Genomic DNA, 27,348 nt, shown 5'->3' with positions numbered 1-27,348 from the left:
AGAATCAGTAAGGAAACAGCAGATCTGAGCAACACTATAGACTAAAGGAACTTAACAGACATTTATGGAACATTCCATTCAGTATCAACAAAAAACACATTCTCCTCAAGCACCCATGGAACATTTTATAGGATATACCATATGTTAGGCCACAAAACAGTCTCAACAAATTCAAGACAACAGAAATTTATCAAGTATCTTTCAGACCACAACAGTCTGAAAATAAAATCAATAATAGGAGAAAGCTGTATATTTCACAAACACATGGAAATTAAACAGCACACTCCTGAAAATACCATTAGACCAAAGAACAAATTGAAAAAGAAATTTTAAAAAATATCGAGACAAATGAAAACAGAAATACAACATACCAAAATTTATGGGATATACCAAAAGCAGTTATAAGAGGGAAGTTTATAGCTATAAATGCATACATTAAGAAAAACGAGATTTCAAGTAAAAAACTTGGGCATCTGGGAGACTCTTGATTTCAGTTCAGGTCACGATCTCAGGGTTGTGGGATCGAGCCCCACATCAAGCTCCATACTCAGTCGTGAGCCTTCTTGAGATTCTCTCTCACCCTCTGACCCTCCCTCCTCTAGTCTTAGTCTGCTCATAGTACACGCTCTCTCTCTCTCTCTCTCTCTCTGAAATAAATAAATCTTAAAAAAAAAAAAAAAAAACAACCTAACTTTACACCTCAAGGACCTAAGAAAAAGAGGAAAAACCTAAATCCAAGGTTAGCAGAAGGGAGAAAATAATAAAGATCAGAGCACAAATTAATAAAATCGAGAACAGGAAAAATTACCAAAACTAAGCATTGGCTCTTTGAAAAGAAGCAAAATTGATAAATCTTCAGCTAGACCAACAAAGAAAAAAGAGGACTCAAAGTTATAAATGAAAGAGGAGACACTACAACAGGTAACAGAAACACAAAGGATCATAAAAGAATACTTTAAATAATTACACACCAACAAACTGGATAACCCAGGAGCAATGGATAAATTCCTGGAAACACACAACCTACTGAGACTGAATCAGGAAGAAACAGAAAATGTGAACAGACCAATAAGAATTAAGAAGGCTGGGGGCGCCTGGATAGCTCAGTGGGTTAAAGCCTCTGCCTTCGGCTCAGGTCATGATCCCAGGGTCTTGGGATCGAGCCCCACATCAGGTTCTCTGCTCAGCAGGGAGCCTGCTTCCTCCTCTCTCTGACTGCCTCTCTGCCTACTTGTAATCTCTGTCTGTCAAATAAATAAATAAAATTAAAAAAAAAAAGAATTAAGAAGGATGAATAAGTAATCAAAAACTTCCCCAAAAAAAACCCAGGACCAGATGGTTTCACTGACGAATTCTATAAAACATTCAAAGAATTAATACTAATCCTTCTCAAAAGTTTCCAAAACAATAAAGAGAAGGGAACATTCCCAAACTCATTTTATGAGACCAATATTACCATGATACCAAAGTCTACTAAGGATACTACAAAAACAAAAACAAACAAACAAACAAACAAAAACACCCTACAGGGCAATATCTCTTATGAACTGGATACAAAAATTCTCAACAAAATACGAGCAAACCAAATGCAAGAGTACATTCAAAAGATCATGCAACATGGGGCTCCTGGGTGGCTCAGTTGGTTAAGCACCTGAACCTTGGTTTTGGCTCAGGTCATGAACTCAAGGTTGTAAGATCAAGCCCCACATCAGGCTCCAGGCTCAGCACAGAGTCTGCTCAGGATTCTTTTTCTCTCCCTCTCCCTCTGCTCCTTCCATCACTTGCACTCATGTTCTCTCTTGCACACTCTCTCTCTCTAAAATAAATAAGTAAAATCTTAAAAAAAAAAAAAATCATGCACTATGATCAAGTGGGATTCATCCTTGAAATGCAAGGATGGTTCAACAAGTCAATCAGTAAGTTTGATATATCACATTGATAAATGAAAGATAAAAATCATACGATCATCTAAACAGATGTAGGAAAAGTATTTGGCAAAATTCAATTTCCACTCAAGATATAAACCAGCAACAAACTGAGTGTGGAAGGAACATATCTCCACATAGGAAAGGCCATATATAACAAACCCAGAGCTAAAACTGAAAGTTTTTCCTATATAATCAGAAACAAGGGGTGCCTGGGTGGCTCAGTCATTATGCATCTGCCTTCAGCTCAGGTCATGATTCCTGGGTCCTGAGATCGAGCCCCACGTCAGGCTCCCTGCTTCTCCCTCTCCCACTCCACCTGCTTGTGTGCTGTCTCTCTCACTGTGTCTCTCCCTCTCTCTGTCAAATAAATAAATAAAATTGGGGGGGGATAAATAAATAAAATCAGAAATAAGACAAGAGTGCCCACTCTCAGCACTCCTATTCAATACAGGACTATCCTAGCCAGTGCAATCAGACAAGAAAAAAAAAAACAAAAGGCATCCAAAGCAGAAAGGAAGATGCAAAATCTGTCACTATTTGCAAGATGACATGATATTATACATAGAAAACCCAAAACAATCCACCTTCAGTAAAGTTACAGGATACAAAATTAATATATTAAAAAATCTGTTGTGTTTGTGGGGTGTGTGTGTGTGTGTGTGTGTGTGTTTAAAGATTTTTATTTATTTATTTGACAGAGAAAGAGAGAGAGATCACAAGTAGGCAGAGAGAGCGGGGAAGCAGGCTCCCCACTGAGCAGAGAGCCTGATGGGGGACTCGATCCCAGGACCCTGAGATCATGATCCGAGCTGGAGGCAGAGGCTTAATCCACTGAGCCACAGAGGCGCCCCTGTGTGTGTGTGTGTGTGCTTTATAAGTAGATTCCATGCCAACTGTGGAGCCCAATGCGGGACTTGAACACATGACCTTGAGATCAAAACCTCAAGAGTCCAATACCCAACCAACTGAGCCACCCAGGTGCCCCTATATTTTCTCTATAATAATAATGAAGATTTTGAAAAAGAAATAAAATAGTACCATTCACAACAGCATCAAAAATAATACCTAGGAATAAATTTAACAAAGGAATTAGAAGATCTGTACACTAAAAACTATAAGACATGGATGAAAGAAATTGAAGACACAAATAAATGGAAAGATACTTTGTGTTCATGGACTGGAAGAATTTGTTAAAATGTCCATATTATCTTGGGGCATCTGGGTGGCTCAGTCGGTTAAGCATCTGCCTTTGGCTCAGGTCATGATCCCAGGGTCCTGGGATCAAGCCCCACGTTGGCCTCCCTGCTCAGCAGCAAGTCTATTTCTCCCTTTCCCTCTGCCCCTCTGCCTGCTTGTGCACTTTCTCTCTCTCTCTCTCAAATAAATAAAATCTTTTTTAAAAAATGTACATACTACCCAAAGCCATCTACAGATGCCACCTATAGCCCTCTGTAGCCATCTAAATTCTAATGGCATTTTAGAAATAGAAAAAATAATCCTAATATTCATATGGAATCACATAAGACCCTGGTAACAAAGGAGCCAAGAATACACAATGGGAGAAAGATAGTCTCTTCAATAAATGGTGCTAGGAAAACTGTATATGCACAACCAAAAAAATTAAACTGGGTCCCTATCTTATATCACTCACAAAAAATAACTCCAGGGGCACCTGGGTGGCTCAGTCGGTTGAGCATCTGCCTTCCGCTCAGGTCATGATCCCAGGGTCCTGGGTGGAGGCCTGCATTGGGCTCTGCTCAGCGGGGAGCCTGCTTCCTCCTCTCTCTCTCTGCCTGCCTCTCTGCCTACTTGTGATCTCTGTTTGTCAAATAAATAAATAAAAATCTTTAAAAAAAAAAAAATAACTCCAATGGAAAGTTTTAAATGTAAGACCTGAAACCATAAAACTCCTAAAAGAAAACATAAGGGAAAGGCTCCTTGACGTTGGTCTTGGCAATGACTTTCTAGATATAACACTCAAAGCATAAGCAAAAAAAAAGCAAAAATAAACAAGCAGACTGTATCAAACTTAAAAGCTTCTGCATAGCATGGGGCGCCTGGGTGGCTCAGTGGGTTAAAGCCTCTGCCTTCGGCTCAGGTCATGATCCCAGGGTGCCGGGATCGAGCCCCGCATCGGGCTTTCTGCTCGGTGGGGAGCCTGCTTCCTCCTCTCTCGCTACTTGTGATTTCTGTCTGTCAAATAAAAAAAAAAAAACTAAAAAAAAAAAAAAAAAAAAAGCTTCTGCACAGCAAAAGAAAGACTCAACAAAATGAAAAGACAATGTATGGAAAGGGAGAAAATATGCAACAAATCATGTATCTGATAAGAGATTAATATCCAAAATATATAAGGAACTCATACAACTCGATAGCAAACAAATAAAAACACACGCAAACTCTCTGATTTAAAAATGGGCACGAGATCTGAACAGACGTTTTTCCAAAAAATACACACAAACAGCCAACAGGTATATGAAAAGGTCAACATCACTCATCATCAGAGAAAAGTAAATTAAAGCCACAATGAGGTATCACGTCACACCTGATAGAATGGCTATCATCAGAAGACAAGAGATGGGTGCTGGTAAGAAGATGGGGAAAGGGGACCCTTGTGCATGGTTGGTGGGAATATAAACTGGTGCCAGCATTGTGGAAAACAGTGAACGTTCCTCAAAAAAATTTTAAATGAACTACCATGTGATCCAGGAATCCCACTTCTGGGTATATACTGAAAGGAAGTAAAATCCAGTATCTTGAAAAGATATCTATATTCCCCCAGCCCCGCCCCTGCTCACTGTGCATTATTTACAACAACCAAGACATGGAAGTGACCTAAGTGTCCATCCATGGACAAACGGATAAAGAAGATGTGATGTGATACGCACACACATGTGTGTGCACACATACACACACATGCAATATCATTTGGTCATAAGAAAGAAGGAGATCCTGCCATTTGCAACCACATGGACCTGGAGGGCATTATGCAAACCGAAATAAGGCAGACAAAGAAAGACAAACACCGTATGCTCTTGCTTATTTGTGGAATCTAAAAAAGCCAAACTCATAAAAATAGAGAGTAGAGAGTAGTTGCCAGGGACAGGAGTTGGGAGAAATGGGTGATGGTGGCCAAAGGGTATGAACTTCCAGCTGTAAGATGAGTAAGTTCCAGGGTTCTAATGCACAGCATAGGGCCATTGTTAACAATACTGTTTTATATACTTGAGAGGTGCTGAGTGTAGATCTTAAAAATTCTCACCACAACCAAACAAATTCTTACCACATCCAAAAAATAGTAATGGATGTGTTAACTAATGTTATTGTGCCAGTCACTTTGCAATATATACATACATCAAATCATCAATTGCACACTTTAAACCTATATGGTATCATGTCAATTATCTTTCAATCGAGCTAGAAAGTTGTACACAAATTCACAATCACCTAGTCAAATAGGGCTTTGATTTGTCTCAGAATTGATCTCCCTCTGGTGCCCTCTCATATTAGGACTTAAGAATCTGGTATCCTTGTTGTATCACAGTTTTACATAAATACATGTTTCTATTTTGTTGCTGTTTCTCTAATAATATGCAACAATTTTACTGCCCCTTGAGACTCCAGCAAAATGCAGGACTGATGTCAACAATGAGTCCAAGCCCTCTATTTTGCATAAGCAATTTGAATTTTTGGTCTCTACATTTGCCATTGGCAAAACGCAGCTGCTACTTTTCTAGCCACGTGTACAGAATTGTAATACTGCCCTGCATTCTGGACACGGCTGCGGGACTCCTTCTTCCCCACTGGAAACTTCTGGCAAATCAACAACTTCATGATTTCACTGTGAATGCCTTCTTCCAGATAATTTAAAAAGATCCTTAACAAACAGGTCCAAACTCTCATCCCTGGAGAATCTGTTCTTTATACCTCCCCATTCTAAGAAGGGCTCATCTATCCTGCCTTTGTTTGCTATGTCTAGGCTCATTCCCTGACCACTTCTACTCCCTAACCACCTATTCCCTCCCCAAACTGGGCTGTAATGATTAATTTTTTATTAGCCCTGAGAATGGAATACTATTGAAGGACTATGTGAATGTTCACTGCACTGAAAAAGTTTTGATACCTTCTAGAAATGGTTTCACCTGGTAGAAACCAAGTTCCAGTGTATTTGGGTATATAATTAAAGAGTCTATAAACTCATCCAATCTAAAAGCAACAGTCAGTAAAATCTAATTCTAGCATCCTTTCTAGATGACTTCTTATCAGATTTATATCTGGAATCCTTACAACCATAGTAGGATGGAGTCATCATTTTGGGCAACGTTTTCAATTTCATTTTTTAAAAATTATTTTCTGATTAAAATCACATGTTCACCATACAAATTACATGCTCATTGGAGAAATTCTGAAAACACACAAAATGTATAAAAAAAAAGATGAAAATCACCTGAAGTTCAGTCAACCAAAGAAAATTATTATAAACACTGTGGCATACTTCCATTATTTTTTTCATAGGTTTCATATTAATATTTGGATGACAGCACACGCATTCTTTGGTAATCTTTGTTCACCATATCACTCAATAATTTATTAATTTATGTATTTTGAGAGCGAGAGAGAGTGGGTGAGGGAGGGGGCCAGGAAGGGAAGGGCAGAGGGAGAGGGAGAGAGAGAATCTGAAGCAGGCTCCACATTGAGTGTGGAGTGGGGCTTGGTTTCTTGACCCTGAGATCAAGACCTGAGCTAAAATCAAGAGTCGGATGCTTAACCCACTAAGCCACCCAGGTACTCCTCAATAGTTTTTTTTTTTTAAATGACAATGGCCACCTAACATTCCAACATACAAAGATTCACTATAATTTTACTCATTCTCCAAATGCTGGTCATTGAGGTTACTCTCATGTTTTCCCTTTTACAGATGATATTTTGATGAAGAGTCCTGAACTGTTGCACGTGAATCCTTGTCTACGTCTCCACATTGGGTCACCCTAAGGGGGGAAAGATGTGGGGCGCGGTCCCAATGCAATCCGTCAGGTGGCACTGCTGGCTGGGAGTGGCTTGGTTCACTTCCACAGACCTCACACTCCTACCTGAGGGAAGTTGCACAACTAACGTAGTAGCACTTCATTAGGTAGTTTAATGAGGTCTCTGTTTTACGTGCATAAATTAGCCTCCACCAAGACCTTGAACTCTATGAAGCCAGGGCTGCTAACTAAGGCAAGGCTTTTACAAGTCATTTTAATTTCTTCTTCGTTTAATGCTTATTTAATGTTATTCTCAATTTTTCATTAGTTTTTTAAAATTTCTCTATACTCGACTATAGCTGGCAAAGGAATGACTCTGGGAGAGGGAATCAAGAGCAATGCTGACGGGGAAAACTCGGTAAGAAGGTCACAGGACAATGCCGCCAGCTCAAGGCAAACTCCAGCCACCCCTAATCCAAGTCAGCTGAGTACATTTCCCTCTGATGCCCCTGCACCTCTGGGTTTCACCAGCTTTCCTGTCTCTGCGACGCCTTAACTTTAAAGATTTTTTATTTTTATTTATTTGTCAGAGAGAGAGCACACAGGCAGGCAGAGTGGCAGGCAGAGGCAGAGGCAGAGGGAGAAGCAGGCTCCCGGCTGTGCGGGGAGTCCGATGAGGGACTTGATCCCAGGACACGGGGATCACGACCTGAGCCGAAGGCAGCTGCTCAACCAACTGAGCCACCCAGGCGTCCCTCGACGCCTTAACTTTAAATATCCCATTTTCCTAGCTCTAGAAGTCAGCAGTCAATTAAAAAAAACATCCAAAATATCCGAATTCACATCGAGATGGGAACAAATTATAGCCCCAATCTCCAGCTCTCTGCGAGCACTTGCATTTTTAATGGGTCACTTTTGGATTCAAATGGATCTGTTGTTCGTGGCCTTCCTGCTAGTTTACAAAACAGACTGTAGGGTGAAGGATGGTAACTAGACTTCTTGCTGTGGTCGCTTTGGAGTATATTCAAATATCAAATAATTATCCCGTACATCTGAAACTAACATAATGTCATATACCAATTTTACCCCAATTGAAACAACAACAACAAAGTGGAGATAGTTGGGTAACATGAAACCACCTGCATTGGCTGGAGGCAGGGAGGATAAAGTTCTAAAGGGAGGACACAAAATTCTCCTCTCTCCGATCCCTTAAGGTCTCTTCCAGATGGATGATTTATAGCTATGATACTATTAATAATACTTACCACTGCATAAAATTGACTACGTTTTTGGTGATTAAAAACTACTCCAAAAAACAAGGTCATGTTGATGGCATGGCAACCCAGTGACACAATTTCCTTGCCGTGCTCCCCACGGGTCTATGTGTCTAGACTCTAGTCGAATTGAAATGCTACCATACTCACTTGCTACCAGATAGAGTCATCAATCCCAATTAGAATTTTCTCGTAGCATCTTCCATGTACGTGAAAATTCCGTGTGTTTTTAGACAAACCTCTGCCCCCTCCTTCCCTCCTCCCTTGGCCTTCTTAGAGTACCTGCACCACGCTGTTCCCAGCAGCGACGGTGGCCCTTCTCCACATCCGCCTCCGCGTGGACACCTCGCTGAGCAGCTGGGCCAGCTTGCGCTCCATCTCAGCCTGAAACACTTCATTCTGGAGCTGCTTCTCCACGACGCCCAGGAGAACTACATTTACAAAATGAAACACACACAGGACCCGAAAAAAGTTAGCAGCGGAGGAAAAATGAGCGTGTGTGGAGGACAAATTAACATAGGATTCCTATCACGTGCCCACCCCTCGAGAGGAGATGCTAGGGAGAGAAAGTGAACATGAACGGGGTCATGGGGAGCCAGGAAGTGCTGCTCAAGGGTCTTGTTTACAGTTCCAAGCTCTTATGGGGACTGGTGGCCAGAAGTCCCAGGAACTCCGCAGCATAGAAGCTTTGAAGCTAAGAACTCCCACACACGGGCAAACATTTTATCCATCCTTATTTCAAAACTTCTGGAAATGCTCTAGTTCATATCTCGTCTGGACTCAAGACTTAGATGCACGAACTCACCCCAGATAAGTGTGCCTGTCTGAAAAATATCTGCTGTAAACAAGATTATCAAACAGATAATGGGCTTGTCAGCATAAGGTCAGAGGAAAGACCCCTGGGCTTTGCAGCCAGAACCGGCTCAAATCCGCCCGGAGATAGGCCAGGGACACGTCTCCAAAGTGCTAGGAAAATGATCTAGAAAATGGGGCCACTGCACCATGCAAAAAGTAGAGCCTTTGCACGGGATATTGTATGTGAAGCAAGGAGGACTGACAGGGTCTGAGAAACCACAAATGGTGACCGTCACCACAGCACACGATTCTCTCCATGACCAGTTACTTACTGTGCCACTCACACACTGGGCACATAGTGAGGGTGTCATTATCTCTTAGACTTTGGTTACCCAGTTAGAAAACCTTTATCTGCAATGCCATAGCTATAAATATCTGACCCAGGCCCACAAGACTTTTTAAAAAACCTTATTTGCTCACCAAGCTATCTTATTCATCCTCATAAAACCAAACAAATAAGCCTTTTTAGAAAAAAAAAAAAAAAACAGAGAGAGATCCTTGCTTTGGAACTCTATCCTGTTTTGGATCAGAAGACTGTCAATTCTTGTTAGACCTTCCCCTGAACTTGATGTATGAATTTTAAAGAAAGCCAATCCTTTTTGTGCCATAACTCAGCGGGACATATTCCCACAGCTGAATCTGAATTCCCTTCTCATTCATTCTTTGCCAAGAATTTAAGGGACATGGTGCCCTGAATTTAGGACTCAGACGCACGAAAGGTGACATCACGCTCAGTACACCTGCACAGACCTTTTATTCTTACAGCTGCCAAAACATTATGTAAGTCCGACATACCTGTTCTCACCCAGGAGGATTTCAACAACTGAGATAAGTTCAGCTGTGGGTACTGGAAGGCTATAAAAGGGAAAGGAGGGAAATCCGTAAGAACATGTTTGCACACATCAGAAAGGTAAGTCTAAGGAGTACCCGCTAAGTCACAGTACTTTGCCTTTCCACGGTATTTCGCCTTTAGTGCAAAACTTGTTAGAACAAAATGCCAGACTGGTGTGATGGCGAGGACCACAGGCAGTTTCTGAGCACAGGAGTCTCCAGGAGAAAGGCAGAGAAGGAGAAGTGAAAGGCTGTCTCGAGTGACCCAGTGGGACACCGCTTCACACAGAGCCCACCCACCCACATGATCCCCTTGAAATCTCATTGTTCCAGAGCAATGAGATTTCACACTGTGTTCGCTGGGACCCCAGGATTTGCCAGCAATAACTCCAGGTAAAGTGACCCTATGTCCTGGCTTGCCCGGGACAGGCCCGGGCTACCCCTGCGGTCATCCTTACTCTTTTACCCATACCTGCACAGCACAGAACGAACGGTGCGATTTGTAAAGAACAATTTCTATCCCTGCCTACTTTTGCATCTGACAAGTCACCCTTTTTAATTTAATTAACCGCACACGAAAACACATAAAAGTCATTAGACCGTTTGGCTGTTCCATTTTTGTAAAGGAATTTGATGTATTTTTTGGCCTGACTTCAACCCTCAAATCTACTGTTTTTTGAAGTAAATGTTTACCCCACCCCCAGCTCGCTCCGTGTGCACCGTGATTCTAATTGCTTCAGCCAGGAAGAAAGGTTTTGTTTTCATCTATTATTCTTTTCTTAGTTTTGTGCGTACACGCAGAAAAATTTACTCTTTCTGGTGTACGCCTTTATGGCTTTTGACAAATGCACAAAGTTGCATAACCACCACCACATCAAAGATACAGAACAGACTCATCAGCCCCCAAAAGTTGCCTTCTGCTACTCTTCCGCAGTCTAGCCTGCCTCCCACCCGTCACCCCTGGCAACCACAGGTCTGTTCTCTGTGCCTCTGGTTTTACCCTTCCCAGAACCGGTGTAGTCTTTACCAATGCCCTGTGCTCTCAAAGGACAGTAGTAAAGCAAGGCAAGTGGGTGAGGAGGGCTCGGGAGGCCCAGCCGGAATTGACTCTAAGAAGCTCTGATTTTATCTGATTTACACTCTGGACTTCAGCCAAATATTTCAAAAGAGGTGCAGCAATGAAAACACTTGTGGCCACTTTCCCAGAGTTTGGTGAGAGCCATACTCACGTTCTGCGATCTGGAGCACGGGGTACCCCAGGTAGAAACTGAACTCCACCACGCTCAAGTTCCTGAGCAGCTGGCTCACTTCTGTCCCGTTCAAAAACCCCCGCGTGCCTCTGACCGCAAAGATGATATTGACCGGGCCCCGCCGAGGGGCCGGCCTTGAAGCACCCATAGTGATATTCAGGATCTAAAAAGAAGGAAGGTGGGATCAGCTTCCAAAAGAAAGCGAAACACTGAGCTAAAAGCCGATGGTTTCTCCCTTACACTTTCTCTCACTGATTTTTTTTTTTTTTTTTTTTTTTTAAGGAGAGAACATTTTTCAAAGGAACAAACCAGCTCCACAACCTGGTTCCCGTTTGCAATACTTAAAATTCTCGGTTTACTGAAAATGTTTTTCATATGAAGCGATGAACCAAACGCATGTATTCATGGTCCCTCCCCGCCCCGCGCACTCTAAATCCCACTGAAATAACAAGAAGCTGAACAAAGGGGAGTAAATCCACAACAGCTCTGGGAATGGAAGAAAATCAGAGATTCTGTCAAATTCCTGGAAGATGGAGACAGGATGGGATTGTAATGATATAAACCAGAACGGAGGGAACGGATACCCAAATCATAGCCAGGCCTGGAGCGCAGGAGCAGAGAGCCGGGAGGGCTCTGCAGGAACCAACCCAAAGGAGGCCATGAACAGCAATCAATACAGTTATTCAAAGCCCACGTACCAAAGAGCTGAGCTGACTTTCTCCCTCCTCCTTCCTTCCTCACGGCCACGGGCAGGCCAACACAGAGGAGCTGGCGCAGCCACACGGGCCCCCTGACCAGCCCAAAGAACAGCTCCATAAGGAAAAGGAGCTCCTGGTCAGAGCAGGCTACAAGACTGTGGGTTTGGCCACTAGGAAGGAGGGTAGAGACTCCTACCCACCAGAGCACACAAGAGACAGAGAAGGGAAGAAAACGAAAAAAAAGGCAGCTTTGCTGTGAAGTGCTCCATCCCCCGAAATCCTTGTCCTGCGCTGGGGCAGGGGTTCCAGTCCGCCCCACTAAACTCATCCCCTGCCTGGGACCCAGTGCTCCAGGGAGTCCTCCCATCGGGAGACAGGGCGGATGTGGATACAGACGCCACAGCTGAAGGGGTGAGCTGCCAAAATTAACAACCTGCTTCTTCACTCCTCATGGAGACTAACCAACAGTGTCCAGAAAGTTTACGGAAAACTAGGAGCCCGAGCGCCAAGGACCAAGATCAACACAGAACAATGGCTTCGGAGAATACACAATGTGGGAACCGGAAGGCAATTTTTTAAACAAATGCTCGTTAATGTCCTCAGAGACTTTCAAGGTGATATTGCATCACCATTCAAGATAATCCTGCGTCTTTGCAGGAGAAATCACCATGAGAAAAGAGCCAAGAACAACAGAAAAAGGACAGTTGAAAGCAAAGTCAGCAAGAGGGACTGAGAAACACAATGGACACAGCTGAAGACGAAATTAATGACTCAGGGAACAAAGTTTAGCACATGCGCAGCAGGGGCGCCTGGGTGGCTCAGTGGGTTAAGGCTCTGCCTTCGTCGGCTCAGGTCACGATCTCAGGGTCCTGGGATCGAGCCCCACATCGGGCTCTCTGCTCACCGGGGAGCCTGCTTCCCCCTCTCTCTCTCTGCCTGCCTCCCTGCCTACTTGTGATCTCTTTCTCTGTCAAATAAATAAATAAAACCTTAAAAAATAGATAAATAGAAAGTGTGCAAAAATGGGGAATTTAAAAAGAGATGGTATTACAAGAAAACATAAGAATTATGAAAGGTGGCTCTAGGTGCACAAAAATCTATTTGCTATAAAATCTAGAAAAAGAGAACAAAGAATACAGAGAAAAAATATCAAAGAAATATAACAACATCAGGAGTTTCCATACAATACACACAAAACCTGTTCATCTAGAGTGGCTAGATTCTGTTTTTTAGAATGAAACACTACATTTCGTGGTACCCCATAACACAAAACACCAGTGTACTGAGGCACTCCCCCCATTTTGGGGGGGGGGGGAGTTAGGTTGATACTGTTCCTTCCTAGAACATTCCTGTGTTTCTGGTATATGCTCATCTCTGTCCAGCTCACCACATCTGAGCTCCGTGGTTATCCTACTGCTCTGTAATCTTCAAGTACTTGCCTATTCACACCCCGTGAACTCCGTGCCCCAGAAAGGGATCGACCCTGATTCACGTGAACTGAATTTCTTCCATGAGAGGGAATGAGGAAGAGTTCATTGTGACCTCAACAAGACTGTGAAACAAGTTCCTCTTCAAAGGGCAGAGCACCTTGCTCTGCGTTCAGCGCTATTCTCACCTGCACGGTGAAGTTATGCGTCCCCTGGTGGTGTTTTCTCACTTCAGAAAGAGCTATCATCAGGCCTTTCTCGATGTGCTGGGTGAAGTTGCAAAAGCCGGTATCCACACTCTGAGGCACGAACTGAAGAACTAAGAGACAGACAGCAATCACAGGCCCATGAACCAGGTGCTGGCTTAGGACTAAGGACTGAGGAGGCGAAAAATACTATGTAACTCGACGAACGCCCCCCCAGCACGGGATTAAGTATGGAGAGGGAGTAGTTAGCAGCCTCCCAGCAGGGAAACCTACAAGGCAAACTGGCACCAAATGGATACATTGAAGTGAAGGTGACTTGTATCATTGAAAATGAAAAAAGGTAACAACGGGAGCACCAAAAGATGCAACTGACAGAAACATTTCAAGTGGGAAGAGTGAAAACACTCTCAACTCCTCAAAAAGCACCGTGGGGGGTGAGGGGCCACCTGGGTGGCTCAGTGGGTTAAGCCTCTGCCTTCAGCTCAGGTCATGATCTCAGGATCCTATCGGGCTCTCTGCTCAGCGGGGAGCCTGCTTCCCCCTCTCTCTCTGCCTGCCTCTCTGCCTACTTGTGATCTCTCTGTGTCAAATAAATAAATAAGATCTTTAAAAAAAAAAAAAAACACTGTGGGGGACAGACAGAACAATGGGAAAATGTCAATGGGAAAAAGAACAATGGGTAATTTTTCAAGCGTGGATATGTGTGTGAGAGTGTATTTAATAAGCTTCATCTCTTAGAGGCACGGGCTGGAATATTTATGGGTGAGATGACATGATGCCATATCAAAATAACGTGGGAGGAGGGCACGTAGGTGTCACAAGACAGACTCGGAGGTGAAAATTGTTGAAGCCATACGATGACTACACGGGGGCTCATTCAAGTATTCTGTGCAATTTCGTATATGCTACAAGTCTTCTGTAACAATAAAGGCTTCTTTTTAATTTAAATTAATTTTTTAAAATCCTCCCCCAATGTTTTGACGACGTAAAAAATAAAATGAAATTTTATGTACAAATCGATCAAAACAACTATATTCAGTTCTCTCACCCGTGTGAACTTGGAACCTGGACTCTGGCACAAGGAAGGAAGGTTTCACAGCCAGGATTAAAGGAGTTTGGTCACGTACAAGTTTACTGTTTATAAGTGCATTTATCACTGATATTGCTGTGTAAACGAAAGGTCCAGATGTGACCAGGAAAGTGAAGTCAGCGAACAGTTCATAAACCTATGAAAATTAAAAAACACAAAAGACAGTAATTATCAAATTGAGAGGACTGTAACTCAAAATTAAAGGAAGCTACATGAAGCAGAAAAATAACAGAGCAAGTGAGGTGAAAAATAAACAGGTAGCTCTAAAGGAAGAAGGAGCGCTGCGGAGACAATCGAAATTTTATTTTAGTTATCCCTTTTGCAGATCTGCCTGCCTTCTCAAAAACAGCACAGAATTACAAGAGCAAAGGCAGCGAGAAATAACAGCTGATAATAAGAACTGAGTAATGAATAACGGGGAATTCAATGTCGTTGTGTTTAATCCACATGTAGAGGAACACTTACTCTGCTGAGCAGGGCTGTCCAAAAGAAATCCATGAGCCCCCATATGCAATTTTTAAAATCTCTAGTAGCCACATTAAAAAAAAATATAAAGAAACAGGTGAAATTAATTTTATTTAACCCAAGACATCTGAAACAGCATTTCAACATATGGTTGATGTAAAAACATTATTAATGAGATCGTTTACATTTCTTTTTTCACACGGCCCTTGAAATCCTATGTCAGTGTTACACTCACAGCACATCTCAATTCAGACAAGCCCCTTTCATGTGCTCGGCAGCCACATGCGGGCCTAGAGCGGGGCTTTCTGACCTCATCGGGGAGAGGAGGAAGGAGGCATTTGCCCACTGTAAAACATACAGAAATTGATCTCTAGCCCACTGAGTGTACAGAAATGTGCATATGCACTCACTCTAAAATAAAATTCAAATCCAAGTCCTTTCTTATAAATCAAAGGAAGCAAAATCATCACATCATCATCCCCAACTCTGGTCTTAGAGCCTTTTTGTTCCAATTCTGCCAACACACCCCTCCAGTGCACTACACCTGGCCTCGGGTGGGATCAGGGCTTCCCTGACGAAGTGACGTTTGAGCGGCTATCCCAGAATGAGTAGGCAGGTGTTCACCAAGAGGAGGAGGGAGGAGAGGAGAGAGCGAGCTTTCTAGAACCATGACATGCCTTCAGCCTGAGCTCCCGCGCCACAGGGACCCACCTTGAGCTCCACTGCACGGTTGAAGTGAATCCTCAGCACTTCTTTGATGGCCGTGATGATGTACTCGTGCACGGCTCTCCTGGCCAGCACTGCAAACCAAAGCCAACCACCAAACGCAGTTTAGTTTCATTACGAATAACGTGGACTGCACATTTCTGGGCCCCAAGGCAGTGCTCAGCCAAACTGTGACACCAGCTCTGAAAATCATTTTGTAAAATCAGGCCCAGACTACGAAAGAACAGAGGAACAGCAATAGATCTGGACATTCCTGGGTTTTTTTTTTTTTCCTCTTGGCTATGCCCCTAACGGTAAAACACAAAAGTTTTAACTCTCAGCCATAATATTTTAAAAGGCTTTAAGATGTTACTCAGCAAAACTAGATGACATCTTCCCCTATAAAATGAGGTCTCCTACCACAATTTTTCAATGCAATAAGGGAAGGGTTTTCACCACTAATAACAGGGCGGAAAAGATTTTCACAATCCTCGTGTATTAAAATTTTATGTAGGAAGTAAAATATTTCTTGTAACAAAGTCTAGCTATATTTAACTCTCCTTCCACATCTGAGAAATTCTATTTTAAAATCTGTAATAAGAGAGCCTCTTTCTCAGTATTTAGTAAACATGTCCTGCTGCTCCCCTTTCTTTTCCCTATTATTTTTTCTTTCCTCTTCCAAGATCTCAAAAGCTAAACTTGGGGAATGGAGAGACAGAATGGAGAATCAGAGACAGAAAAACCCCAAAGAGGAAAGGAGGAAGCACACATTGTAAGTAGCCCCATCTAAAGGGAGAACCAGCCACATATTACTCTGAATAGTCTGCACGGCCCACCATGAAAACCTACACCTTTTCTAGTTAATCTGAGTAAGGCCTAAACTGTAACATCAGGATATGAGCAAAAGGGTCTTTGGGGGAAAAGAGTCATCAGCAACAACTATCTGTTTCTCTAGGTATCTGGTTTGGACCAGGAGAGGCAAGAGACCCCTGCCAAGGAGGCCAGGGTCAGGCAGGTCCTGGGTGGGAGTACAGCCTCACCCCTTAGAGGATCCACAGGGTGAAGGGTTCTCCCAACAGTCCGCCACAGATCGACAGAGGGCTCTTACTTTCATGACAGAGCTCCATAAAAAGAACCCTTTCAGAGGACAAGAGATCAACCCAACCCTCTCTCTCTGATAATTACTAAAAATAAACCACAGCCAAATCCAAATGAAAATTCTGAATGAGGTGATCCTTCCTATGGCTCAAAGATAACCACTGAAAGCAAAAGACAGCATTCCTGTCCACTTAAAAATACAATGTAACAGTAGGGTTACTTATGTACAACTCCACACACTTAACAACTGAAGTATACATTTACAGTGAGTGAATTTTACCCTAAAATTGCAAATACACGGATCTCTAACAAAGGACACCAAATTCATTAAATGTATATCCTCTGTGACAGTTAATCAATGCTATATCTATCTGATATTCTTAGAGATACTTCTAAAAATGGTTTCTAATTATTTGTAGAAAAATGTGAAAAGACGCATTATACCTCCAAGTATCACAAATGTCACGAAATCCAAGAAATAAAGAAGCTTTCAGTAGTTCTTTTAATAAGCTTCTTGTAACTGACCACTTCATATTTACTATGTAGTAATTTTATGGAAAGGAAGAAAAGTATCGTATCTACCAGAAACTCTTCTCCCTCCTCTGGACTGCTATTATACCTCAGATAAAAGTTCACCACTTCCCTCAACCTCATCCCATTATACTGTTGTTGGGCTATCTGACCTCTCCAGCTGTGTGCACACCTTGCACCAGGAGAACACTTCCCTCCATCTCCAGACAATAGCCCTCTTGAGTGTGTACCTCCAATTTACATCCTTCCAAACCCATCCCTCATCATCCCCAAAGTCGCACTTATAGAACTCTCTTTCAACCATTCTCATCACAGCTTCTAAGAAAACATATCTTGTGTCTACACTACTAGAATCTAAGTTCCTTGAAGGTCAGATCCGTGTCCTTCATCGAGATAACACTTAGACCTTCTAAAGGCACCTGCACATACTGAGTGCTCCATAATTATTTGTCAAATGAATTGATAAATGGTTCCTTATTTAGGGGAGGGATGGAGTTAGGAGAGCAAAGGCTTCAGCTTCTCTGCACCAGCTCAGAGAGGGGAGGCACCACCATGATGAGCCTACCTCACAGCACGAACTTCTTTTTCCTCACCTTACCTTTCCCTGTTCTTCTCCTTCTCTACTCCACTCCATGCCTCCTTTACTTCTACCATCTTCTGTCTCCCTTCTTCATTTCTACCTTCCATTCCCACCAAAATCAACACAACAGAGCCAGGCTTGCAGATGCGTATGATATTGCATTCAAGTACATTACCAGGTTATAAGACTTAACACGTAGCCTGTCATTCCTGATGAAGAACAAGCTGGAGAACCTGGCACAGCAGGCCACGGTCACTGGACATATACAGACATGACGTCAAACATGCTCCCATTTCATTAGACTAAAACAGCTGGGCAGGTACAAGGGAAGATGCTGGTTGTCATCCTGTCACTTGGGCTGCGGACCAGGGCAAAGATCAAAGTTTATAAATGAGATCAGACATTGAGCCACTCCCTGTTTCTTTCTCGGATTCTCAGAATCTAAGTGACATTTACAGGAACACGTAAGAGCAAAGTGCTCCTTCCTTTCAAGGAAGAGAATAAGAAATTAGTAAGAAATTGTAGCAGTTTCCAATACACATTTGCACAACTACCTGCTTGAACGAAACATGAAGGTTTTTGTTCTAACCACGCCATCTACGCATCCACCGGGATAGGAGTTCCAAAGATAAAGATCTTAGCAAACACTCCTAAGGCTCCATTTAAAACTTTTGTTTGCTTTTTAACTTTATTTATTTTATTTACTTTTATTTTACTTTATTTATAACCCAACAAAACAGACGGCACAATTATTCTTATTTGATAGCTGAGGAAACCGAGAAGTAGAGCGACTAAGAGAGAACTATCCAGAGAACTCATAGGAGAAAGGTGAAGGGGTGAGGGTTCCCTGGGGCCGAAGCCCATGCTCTTTCCCATGATGCTCCACATCACAGAGGCATTCCATAGAAGCACCTTAGAAAGATCACCCCAACCAAGAGGTGACTTGAAGCAGGGCCTTACCGGTTGTGATCAAATAGGCATCCGGAACCGTAATATCACACACATATGGCGGCTTGGTGGTTATCAGCGCTGGAGTGTCAACCATTGTTTCAGAAGTGGAGGTGGGCACAGGATGAAGGGATGGTGGGGGTCGTGCCGAACTGTTCTCCGGGGGGGTCTGACTCGCAGTGTCACCCCTGCTGCTCGGGGTGCTGTCAACAGTACGATCGGGGGCAACACTGGTGTTGGGTGAGTTCAGTTCCATGGTGGTGTTCACTGGTAAATCTGTGGGTGGGAATGACGGGCCCACAAACATTGGCTCTGTAGGGAGAGGTGAGGGGATCACCTCAGGAGCCAAGGAGGATGCTGACCGCAGGTACCCATTAGTGACCAGGAGTGTGGTGCTAGGAAGGACTTTGGAGAAAGAGGGCAAGACAGGTGTGTAGTCACCCATAGCACTGACATCGTCACTGGGAGCTGCTGGAGTCAGAGACGGAAGGAGAGAAGATTCTGCTAAAATGGGTGTTGTAGGAAAAGCAGTCCAAGGTGTCAGTGAGTGAGTCCCAAGAGTCAGAATGTCAAGGGCGGGCTCAGAACCGGAGGGCACCGGCGTGGTGACCGCAGATTCACCAGCCATGAGCGATAACTCAAAATAGGAGGAGGTAGTTGCAGTGAGGGCTGAGGTAAAGTGGGCGCTGGGACCCGTCAGGGAAACCGTGGCTGCTTCAGAGAACTTGAGAGAGTCGGAAGGGAAGCCGGAGAGGAGCGACCCTTCAGAGTAGCCAGGAAGGAACGTGAAGGTGCTTATGAGAAGGTCTGAACTCGGCCAGAGCTGGGAAGAGCCAGAGGCTGTGGAATTGGGAAGGGAAAGCGGCGTGGAGGGCCCGCGGGGAGCGTCGGACCAGGCGAGCGTCTCAGCCGAGGTGGAGAAGGCCTGAGCGGCGACGGCCGCCGGGTCGCCCGCTGGCCCCACAGACGGGGCGGACGGAGAGGCAAGTGCTTCTGAAGACGAGAGGGCCAGGCTGCTGAACTCTAGCGGCGGAGCTGAGAAAAACCCGGACGAGGACTCCAAAACCCCACCAGTGTGGGGCGCGGAGAAGCTGCCAGGTTCGAGGTCAAGGAGCTGCGAAGGCCCCGCCGGCAGGCCCGGGGCGGAGGACGGGGAAGGACGTGCGTCTCCGGCTGTGCCCGGGACGGAGGAGGCGGGGAGCACGTTGCTGATGACCCAAGGGAGCCCAGCTTCCCCACTCGATGGCGACGGCGCTCCAGATGCTTCGGGGACAGGGGACCAGCCCGAGGGAGCAGGATCGAGCGACACGGGCGTGGAAAGGTGGCTGCCGGCAAGAGGCGCCCGGGTGGTCCCGATTCGGCCCACACCTCCCTCGGCGGCCGAGATGCCCACGGAGGGAGAGGAGAGCGCAACCACCGGCCGGGAGGGGAAAAGCGTATTGAATGGCTGGGGCCCCTCTTCGAATTCGAATTCGGAGAAGTCCGCCACTCCGGGGCTGGGTGGAGGGACGCCGCTGGCCTCCGGGGTGGTCACCGACAGGGTCTCGGCGCCGTCCCCCGAGCCCACGTCTTCCCCCTCGGGGAGGCTGGCTGACGCGACGGGCCGAGGCGACGCCACGCGGCAGGACACGCACCACGTGTACGGTCTCCGAGACGACACCAGGCTCAGGACCCCAGGGTCGTCCACGAGACTTGGGGCCACCGCCACCTCACCCAGCAGCTCCGACGGCTCCCTGGAGCTGCCGGGAAGAAAGGGGTGAAAAGGAACATCGGCTGATTGGGGAGAAAAGGACACGGAGGCAGGAGGAGAGAAGGACAAAGCCGAATTGGGGCTGCCGCTGCTACAGGCGAGGGCTGTCCATGCCAGAGCCGCAGCAGCGTCTGTTCTAGAGAGGATGGTTCCTTGTAGACTGGGACTCGGAGCCGTGCTTGCCTCGGGGTATCTGTCGGTGCCTGTGGCCAGAAGATCCTCTGCCGGCGGTGGGACCTCCGCCCAGGAGGGAAACGGCTGCTGAGTAAGGCCACTGCCTAAGAGCAGAGGCTCTGCAGACAGAGAGCTGGAAAGAAGGCGTTCTGCCTCCCCCGTGCCTGAAGCCATGATCTCCGGCAAAGTCCTGCTTGCTGAGTGCCCATAAGCATCAGTAGGATAAAGCACCAAGTTCCTACTAGGAGTTGGAAGTATGCCCCCAGATGTGGGAAAAGCTGACCGAAAAGCACTGAAATGACTAGGGGATTCAGTGTACGCTGTTGGCTGTTGCACTGTGTGTTGCCAGGCTGATGTCATCTGTTCGTCTCGTAAAGAAGTAATGGGTGAAGATGGAGTCGGCACTGGTGGGCTGAGCGGGAGATACTGGATCGGAGAAACTGCGCGGGAAGTGGTCCAGGGAGCTTCTGGCAAAAAGTTATCCATTTCATCGTCATCTCTGACCCCCGCGTTGCTCATCATCGACACATAATTTGCCACCAAGATGCTGTGATCGGCTATACTTTGGGTCAGTGTTCCTTGGTTAAAAAAGATTGTATCAAAAATAGTGGCGGATGGAGAGGATATGACATGGAGAGAACTGCTTTGCTGGGACCCTGGGGCAGTTTCTGTTAAGGCCACGTGTGCAGTGCTGTGCACGGTGCTTTTCTTCATCATGAGCTCCACAGAGGATAAAGAGAGGTTTCCCTGTTCCAGGAAGAGCTCATCTATAAGGGAAGTAAAAGCTGGGTTAGTTGCAAGGCAATCAAAGTCAAACTACCAACACTTTGTTTCAGATAGAAAAACGGACAACAAATATCCATTCAGTGTGAATACGCATAACTCACAATTAGAAGTTAAACAGCTAACTGGGAGCCAGAAATTGCCAGAATTACAGTCACGGTAATATCTGCCAATATTCATAACCATGACCTCCACCTGTACTTAAGTTTATGTGTAAAAAGCCATTGACGTTTTTTTCTCTTACTTTCAAACGACACCACAGAATACCGGAAATGGAGGAGGTCCTGGTAGGCTGTCTAGTCCATTCTGTCTCATTTACCACACAAGAAAGAGAGTTCAGAGAAGGTAACTACATCAATTACATGATCACCCAGACAGAGGTGGAGTGGAATCTCAATATAAGCCTGCTTTGATTCCCAAGCTCACATTCCTGCTCTTCCACAAGAGCCAGCTGCAAACATGAGTAAGGAGCAAGAGACCATATAAAAATTGCCAGAAAGGCTTGAAAAAGAATTAAAAGAATATTTGGAAATGAAAAAATAAAAGGATGGGGGACCCTAGCTGGCTCAGTTGGAGAAGCATGCAACTCTTGATCTCAGGGTCGTGAGTTTGAGTCCCGCATTGGATGCAGAGATTACTTAAATAAATTTTAAAACTTTTATTGTTTTTTAAACATTTTATTTATATATTTGACAGAGAAAGTAAGAGAGCACAAGCAGGAGGAACAGCAGAGGGAGAATCAGGCACCCTGCTGAATAGGGAGCCTGATGCAAGGCTCGATCCCAGGACCCTGGGATCATGACCTGAGCCAAAGGCAGACACTTAACTGACTGAGCCACCTGGATGCCCCTAAATTTAAAACCTTTAAATATATATATATATAGCAGCTAAAATTTTGAAACTCAATATACAATAAAAAATAAACAGTGAATAGCAATTTAGACATAGCTAAAGAGAGAGTTAGTGAACTGGAAGATAAATCCAAAAATTACACAGTATGGAATACAGAGAAACAGAAAGATAAGAATATTAAAAAGAGTAGTTAAGAAGTATGGAAGATATGGGGTGCCTGGGTATCTCAGTCAGTTAAGCATCTGACCCTTGATCTCAGCTCAGGTCTTGATCTCAGGATCATGAGTTTGAGCCTCACACTGGGCTCTGCACTGGGCGTGGAACCTACTTTAAAAAAAAAAATATGGAAGCTAGAATGAGACAGTACAACATACATTTGATACAAGTTCTTAAAAGAAATGATAGAGGGAGCTGGGTAGAGAGAATATGCAAAGAAATAGCACTAAAAATTGTCCAAAATTAGTAAGAGACATCCTTCAATTCAGGAAGACAAAGAAATTCCAAGCTAGGAGAATTTTTTAAAAACCTATATCTAGGGGCACCTGGATGGCTCAGTCAGTTAAGTGTCCAACTTTGATTTCAGCTCAGGTCATGATCTCAAGATTGTGAGATTGAACCCTGCGGCAGGCTCCACAGTGGGTGCAGAGTCCACTTAGGATTCTCTTTCCCTCTCCCTCTGCCCTCCCACCAAAATAATAAATAAAGAAATAAAGAAATATTCATATCTACACATATGATGATACTATAGAACACCAAAGACAGAGAGAAACTGTAAATGAGTCAGAGGAAAGGACTGGCCATTACACCAAGTGACAATGAAATAAAATTTTCAAAGTGTTAAGAGAAAATATCTGACATTTTAGATTTGGATAACCAACAATACTCTCTATTTGTTAAAATAGGGACATTTTCTGATAAACAGAAAGTGGTTATACCAACAGAAGACCTTCAGTAGCGGGGCCTCTCTAAACAAATATATACTTCAAAAGGAAAGGGAATTACCCCAGAAGGAAGATCAGAGAAGAACGAACAGAGGATAAATAAATAATAAAGATACAGCTAAATCTAAGGAAATACCTGTGGGTATAAATGAACAATATTAGGTTAGATAATCTGTGAGGTTAAAAAACATACTACAGAACTAATATAGCTTACTATGATCCCACAGAAGCTGAAAGAGGGCATCCAGAGGTATGTCTGACTCATTAGGAGAAACGGAAATCAAGATTAAGACAAAATTCTGTTAATTGATTTTATGTATATCCTCTAAAATTAGTACATGATATTTAGCCATATGTTTATTTAGGCAAAAGATTTCTAACTGGTTCCATTAGCATTTGAGAGTCACAAACTTACACCAGATATAAGCTGCTTACTTAAACCGGTCACACTCCTTTTTATGGAATGTGACTTTTAAAAATGAATAAAAGAAGGAAAGCATTTTCTTAGAGAGCTCAATATTATTAGGCATCTGTTGTCTTCCTTACAATCTTCCTTACAACCTAGCTCCAGGATATTTTGCCTATATACTTTACTATTTACCTATCACATTCCAAGCATGGGCCAAAAAGTAATCACGATGTTTCTCACAACCACGGCAAAGTAAGTCACCGCTGTTTTTTTTTTCCCCAGTAAAGGATAAACAGTTATAAATCTATTTATAACAATAAAAGTAATAAAATCAACATTCTGTCCACCTACGTAACATATAGATTTCAAAGTTTTTCTAAGGACAAATCATTTTATGTGTGCTTTAAAACTCTGCTATGATATAATTTATTTTGAAATAGAAGATCTGAATAGACAGCATGATCCCTTTTAAAATGAATCAGAAACATATTTGAAAATGCTCCGGAAGACTACAAGAGATGAAACAGCAAAGAAAAGCAACAGTTTGGAGCTAAGTTATAAGCCCGAGTATCCGATGCAAGTAGGAATTCAATCCACTCTGTTTACAAAGGACATGGAGGAGGGAAAGCAAAGCGGCCAAAAAGATGAAAAATTCTCTCAGCAGTAAAAAAGAGGAACCAACACTTCCCACTAAGAAATGTGAGGTACGCCAAGCTGTGATGGGGTTTGTGGTTCTGGGGTTGTTTTTCTTTTTCCCCTGCTTTTTTGGCCAAGCCCCCGAAGAGAGAGAAACCAGCTCTGAAGAGACAGCAGCTGAGATGCCATGGGAATAACTTCTGCAGTTAATTCAGGAAGAGGTTAGAAAACCCAAGTGAGTCTCTCCCAGCAGAAAAGCCTTCATAGACTCTAATTTCAAGCCCTGGAGATCAATTTTCAAGCTCTAAAGCATTAGTTCACCAGAGCGAAAAGCTGTCTCTGTGCCGACAGAGAGAAAGGCAGGGGGCTGGAGAGATACCCCTGCTTCTCAGACTCCATGCTCACAATGGGGGGGGGCAGTAGGGGGGTCTTGAGAAAAGGCAGGTGCTGTCCCAGCAGGGCTGGGGTGGCGCTGAGTTTCTGTGTCGCTCTCAGGCGGTGTCAGGTCTGCAGCCACCCTGAAAAGCCCGTGTTGAGGCACTCTCTCCCGAGGAGACCAAGCCACACAGACGTACTGGGTGCCTACCTTGTACCTCGACCTGGCCTCCAATCTTGCCACGCTGTAGGTAACAGAGCTGGGCCTGTCCTACTGCTCTGCAGACTCACAGGGCTGAGCAACTCACAAGGCAAACCCACAGAACATACAACAGCAAGCACAAACCCTAAGGTATAAACTTATGGACTTTGGGTGACAAATGATTTGTCAACATAGATTCATGGTTTGTAACAAACATGCCGCTGGATGGGGGATGTGGATGGAGGCGAGGGGGAGGCTATGCATGTGTGGGAGGTAGAGGACATAGAGGAAATTACACCTTCCGCTCAATTTCGCCGTTCAGTGAACCTAAAACTGTTCTTTGAAAAAAACAAATGCTTTTAAGAATATCTTAGAAAGCTTTTTAGGATGTTTTTAGAAATCCACGAGGGAGATGTCCAACTATCTCTAGGTACTTGTTGGTCTTACCCAAGCAAGATAATTTTGTTTTCTTGTTTTTAGTCATATTGTTCTATCTGGAAATCATCCCCAAATACAGTGCTGGATCATGGAATTGTGGACTTTCCAACCTGAATGGATCCTTTAAGACCTAAATTGATCCCATCACGTTGCAAAGGAGGCTCAAAGAGTTTAAGCTGACTTGCTTAAAATAGCACCCGGCCCGAGGCAGCCTTAGGAAGGCAGGTTCAAAAAAGCCCAGTGACTGAAGGTACCTCACACACCACAGCACCCTTAGTCAAATCAGTCCATTTAATTACAATTGTTAGTAAAGAAATTACATTGGAAAACATGCCAAGTTATATGACATCATAAAGGAGCTGAGAGCATATATTATGATTCTGTGCTACTGAAGCCCGTGCGGAGGCCTGCCTTTGGGGCTGTGAGGCCCCACATCCACCTGGGGACAGCTCACAGGTGCAGGCCCAGGTGCCAGGAGAACAACACATGCTCGGAGGGCCGGCCCGGGAAACCCAGGGGCAAAAACCTCTAAAGAGCTTTAATCCAAATAGAACCATTACTTTTGCTTCTTTGTGAAATTGTGGAATTTTCAAAGCATAGTGAGTCATCTCAACTCTGGGTGGAGGTTAAGTCAACTACCAAACAAGGACCCCCTAGGGTTTCTAAGAATTAAAACAGAAAAGCAGATAGTTAAACTAGTACCCAGTTCAGTCAGTGTTTAGCAACTTTTATTCGTTTTGCAGGTCTCGGGTTACCCTGGAGCTTTTAGTGCTGTTATTAAAATCATCCTCTGGGGGTTGCCTGGGTGGCTCAGTCGGTTGGGCCTCTGACTCTTGATTTTGGCCCATGGCATGATCTCTGGGATCAGGGGACTAAGCCCCACATCCAGCTCTGTGCTCCCTGGGGCAGTCTGCTTGGAATTCTCTTCCTCTCCCTCTGCCCCTGCCCCTCCCCCTCCTTGCTCGCGCTTGCACGCGTGCTCTCTCTCTCTCTCTCTCTCTCTCTCTGTCTCTTTCTCTCTATCTCTGTCTCTAGGATAAATAAGCAAATCTTTAAAACAAATACCATCCTCCCCCTTCCCATTTTTCTCCCTGGTTTAGAAAAAAGTATCTTCCTTCCCTTTCTCTTTTCCAAACCCAACCATATACTAATACCTTCTACTAAATTACTCTCTCTTCCAACTGGTACTGGTTTTATTATCAAATTATCAAGTACGTAAGAAATACTATTTATAAAAACATTATTTGCCAAGTAGACAGACAATTATACAAAAAACATCCGAGTTCCTATCACCCAGTTTAAGAAAAAAAAGATTGCCCTTTCTTCTGACATCCCCTGGGGACCCCTCTCCCCCTTCCCTTCCACTGAGAGAATCACTCTTGAACTATGCCTTTCTCAAGTCTTGCTTTCCTTCTAGTCTTACCACATGTGTGTATCCCTAAAGAGTACATATTCTCCCATTTCCTGTGTTTTCAAACTTTATCAAAATGAAATTATACTGCATGTGTTCTCCTGCAACTTATTTTTCACTCCATTTTTTTTAGATTCGTCCAAGTGTATTTTTTTCACGTACTGATTCCCACTTCAACATGAATTCCATGGTATGAATATACTAAAATTAATGTATCTATTTTTTTGTGTTTTTTAAAAGATTATTTATTTATTTATTTGTCAGAGAGAGAGAGAGAGAGAGAGAGAGAGAGCAGAGGCAGGCAGAGTGGCAGCAGAGGCAGAGGGAGAAGCAGGCTCCCTGCCAAGCAAGGAGCCTGATGTGGGACTCGATCCCAGGATGCTGGGATCATGACCTGAGCCAAAGGCAGCCACATAACCAACTGAGCCACCCAGGTGCCCCTATCTATCTATTGTTGATGAATAGTTGGACTACTGTCTATTTTGTTATTACAAACATTTCTTATTTTTAAGATTTTATTTTTACTTTTT

The 27,348-nt window shown here is 44.0% G+C and overlaps 1 protein-coding gene across 1 annotated transcript in view; it reads right to left on the bottom strand.

Annotated features, from left to right (window-relative positions):
* LOC111151897 (KIAA1549 ortholog) overlaps positions 1 to 27,348 on the bottom strand; it is a 130,160-nt gene that overhangs the window by 58,234 nt on the left and 44,578 nt on the right. Inside the window, exons 4-10 of the mRNA XM_022510114.1 lie at positions 18,860 to 21,538; positions 15,697 to 15,785; positions 14,479 to 14,656; positions 13,413 to 13,543; positions 11,079 to 11,262; positions 9,814 to 9,873; positions 8,446 to 8,594 (exon numbers count right to left, since the gene is read on the bottom strand). Coding sequence (XP_022365822.1) covers positions 8,446 to 8,594; positions 9,814 to 9,873; positions 11,079 to 11,262; positions 13,413 to 13,543; positions 14,479 to 14,656; positions 15,697 to 15,785; positions 18,860 to 21,538 — 3,470 coding nt within the window. The remainder of the gene's footprint in view (positions 1 to 8,445; positions 8,595 to 9,813; positions 9,874 to 11,078; positions 11,263 to 13,412; positions 13,544 to 14,478; positions 14,657 to 15,696; positions 15,786 to 18,859; positions 21,539 to 27,348) is intronic.

The sequence above is a fragment of the Enhydra lutris genome, unplaced genomic scaffold (genome assembly GCF_002288905.1).
Source record: "Enhydra lutris kenyoni isolate GAN:26980312 unplaced genomic scaffold, ASM228890v2 scaffoldscaffold27, whole genome shotgun sequence".
In the NCBI taxonomy this organism is placed as follows: Eukaryota; Metazoa; Chordata; class Mammalia; order Carnivora; family Mustelidae; genus Enhydra; species Enhydra lutris.
The sequence above is the reverse complement of the archived record's forward strand: the minus strand, read 5'-3'. Positions and strand labels throughout refer to the sequence as shown.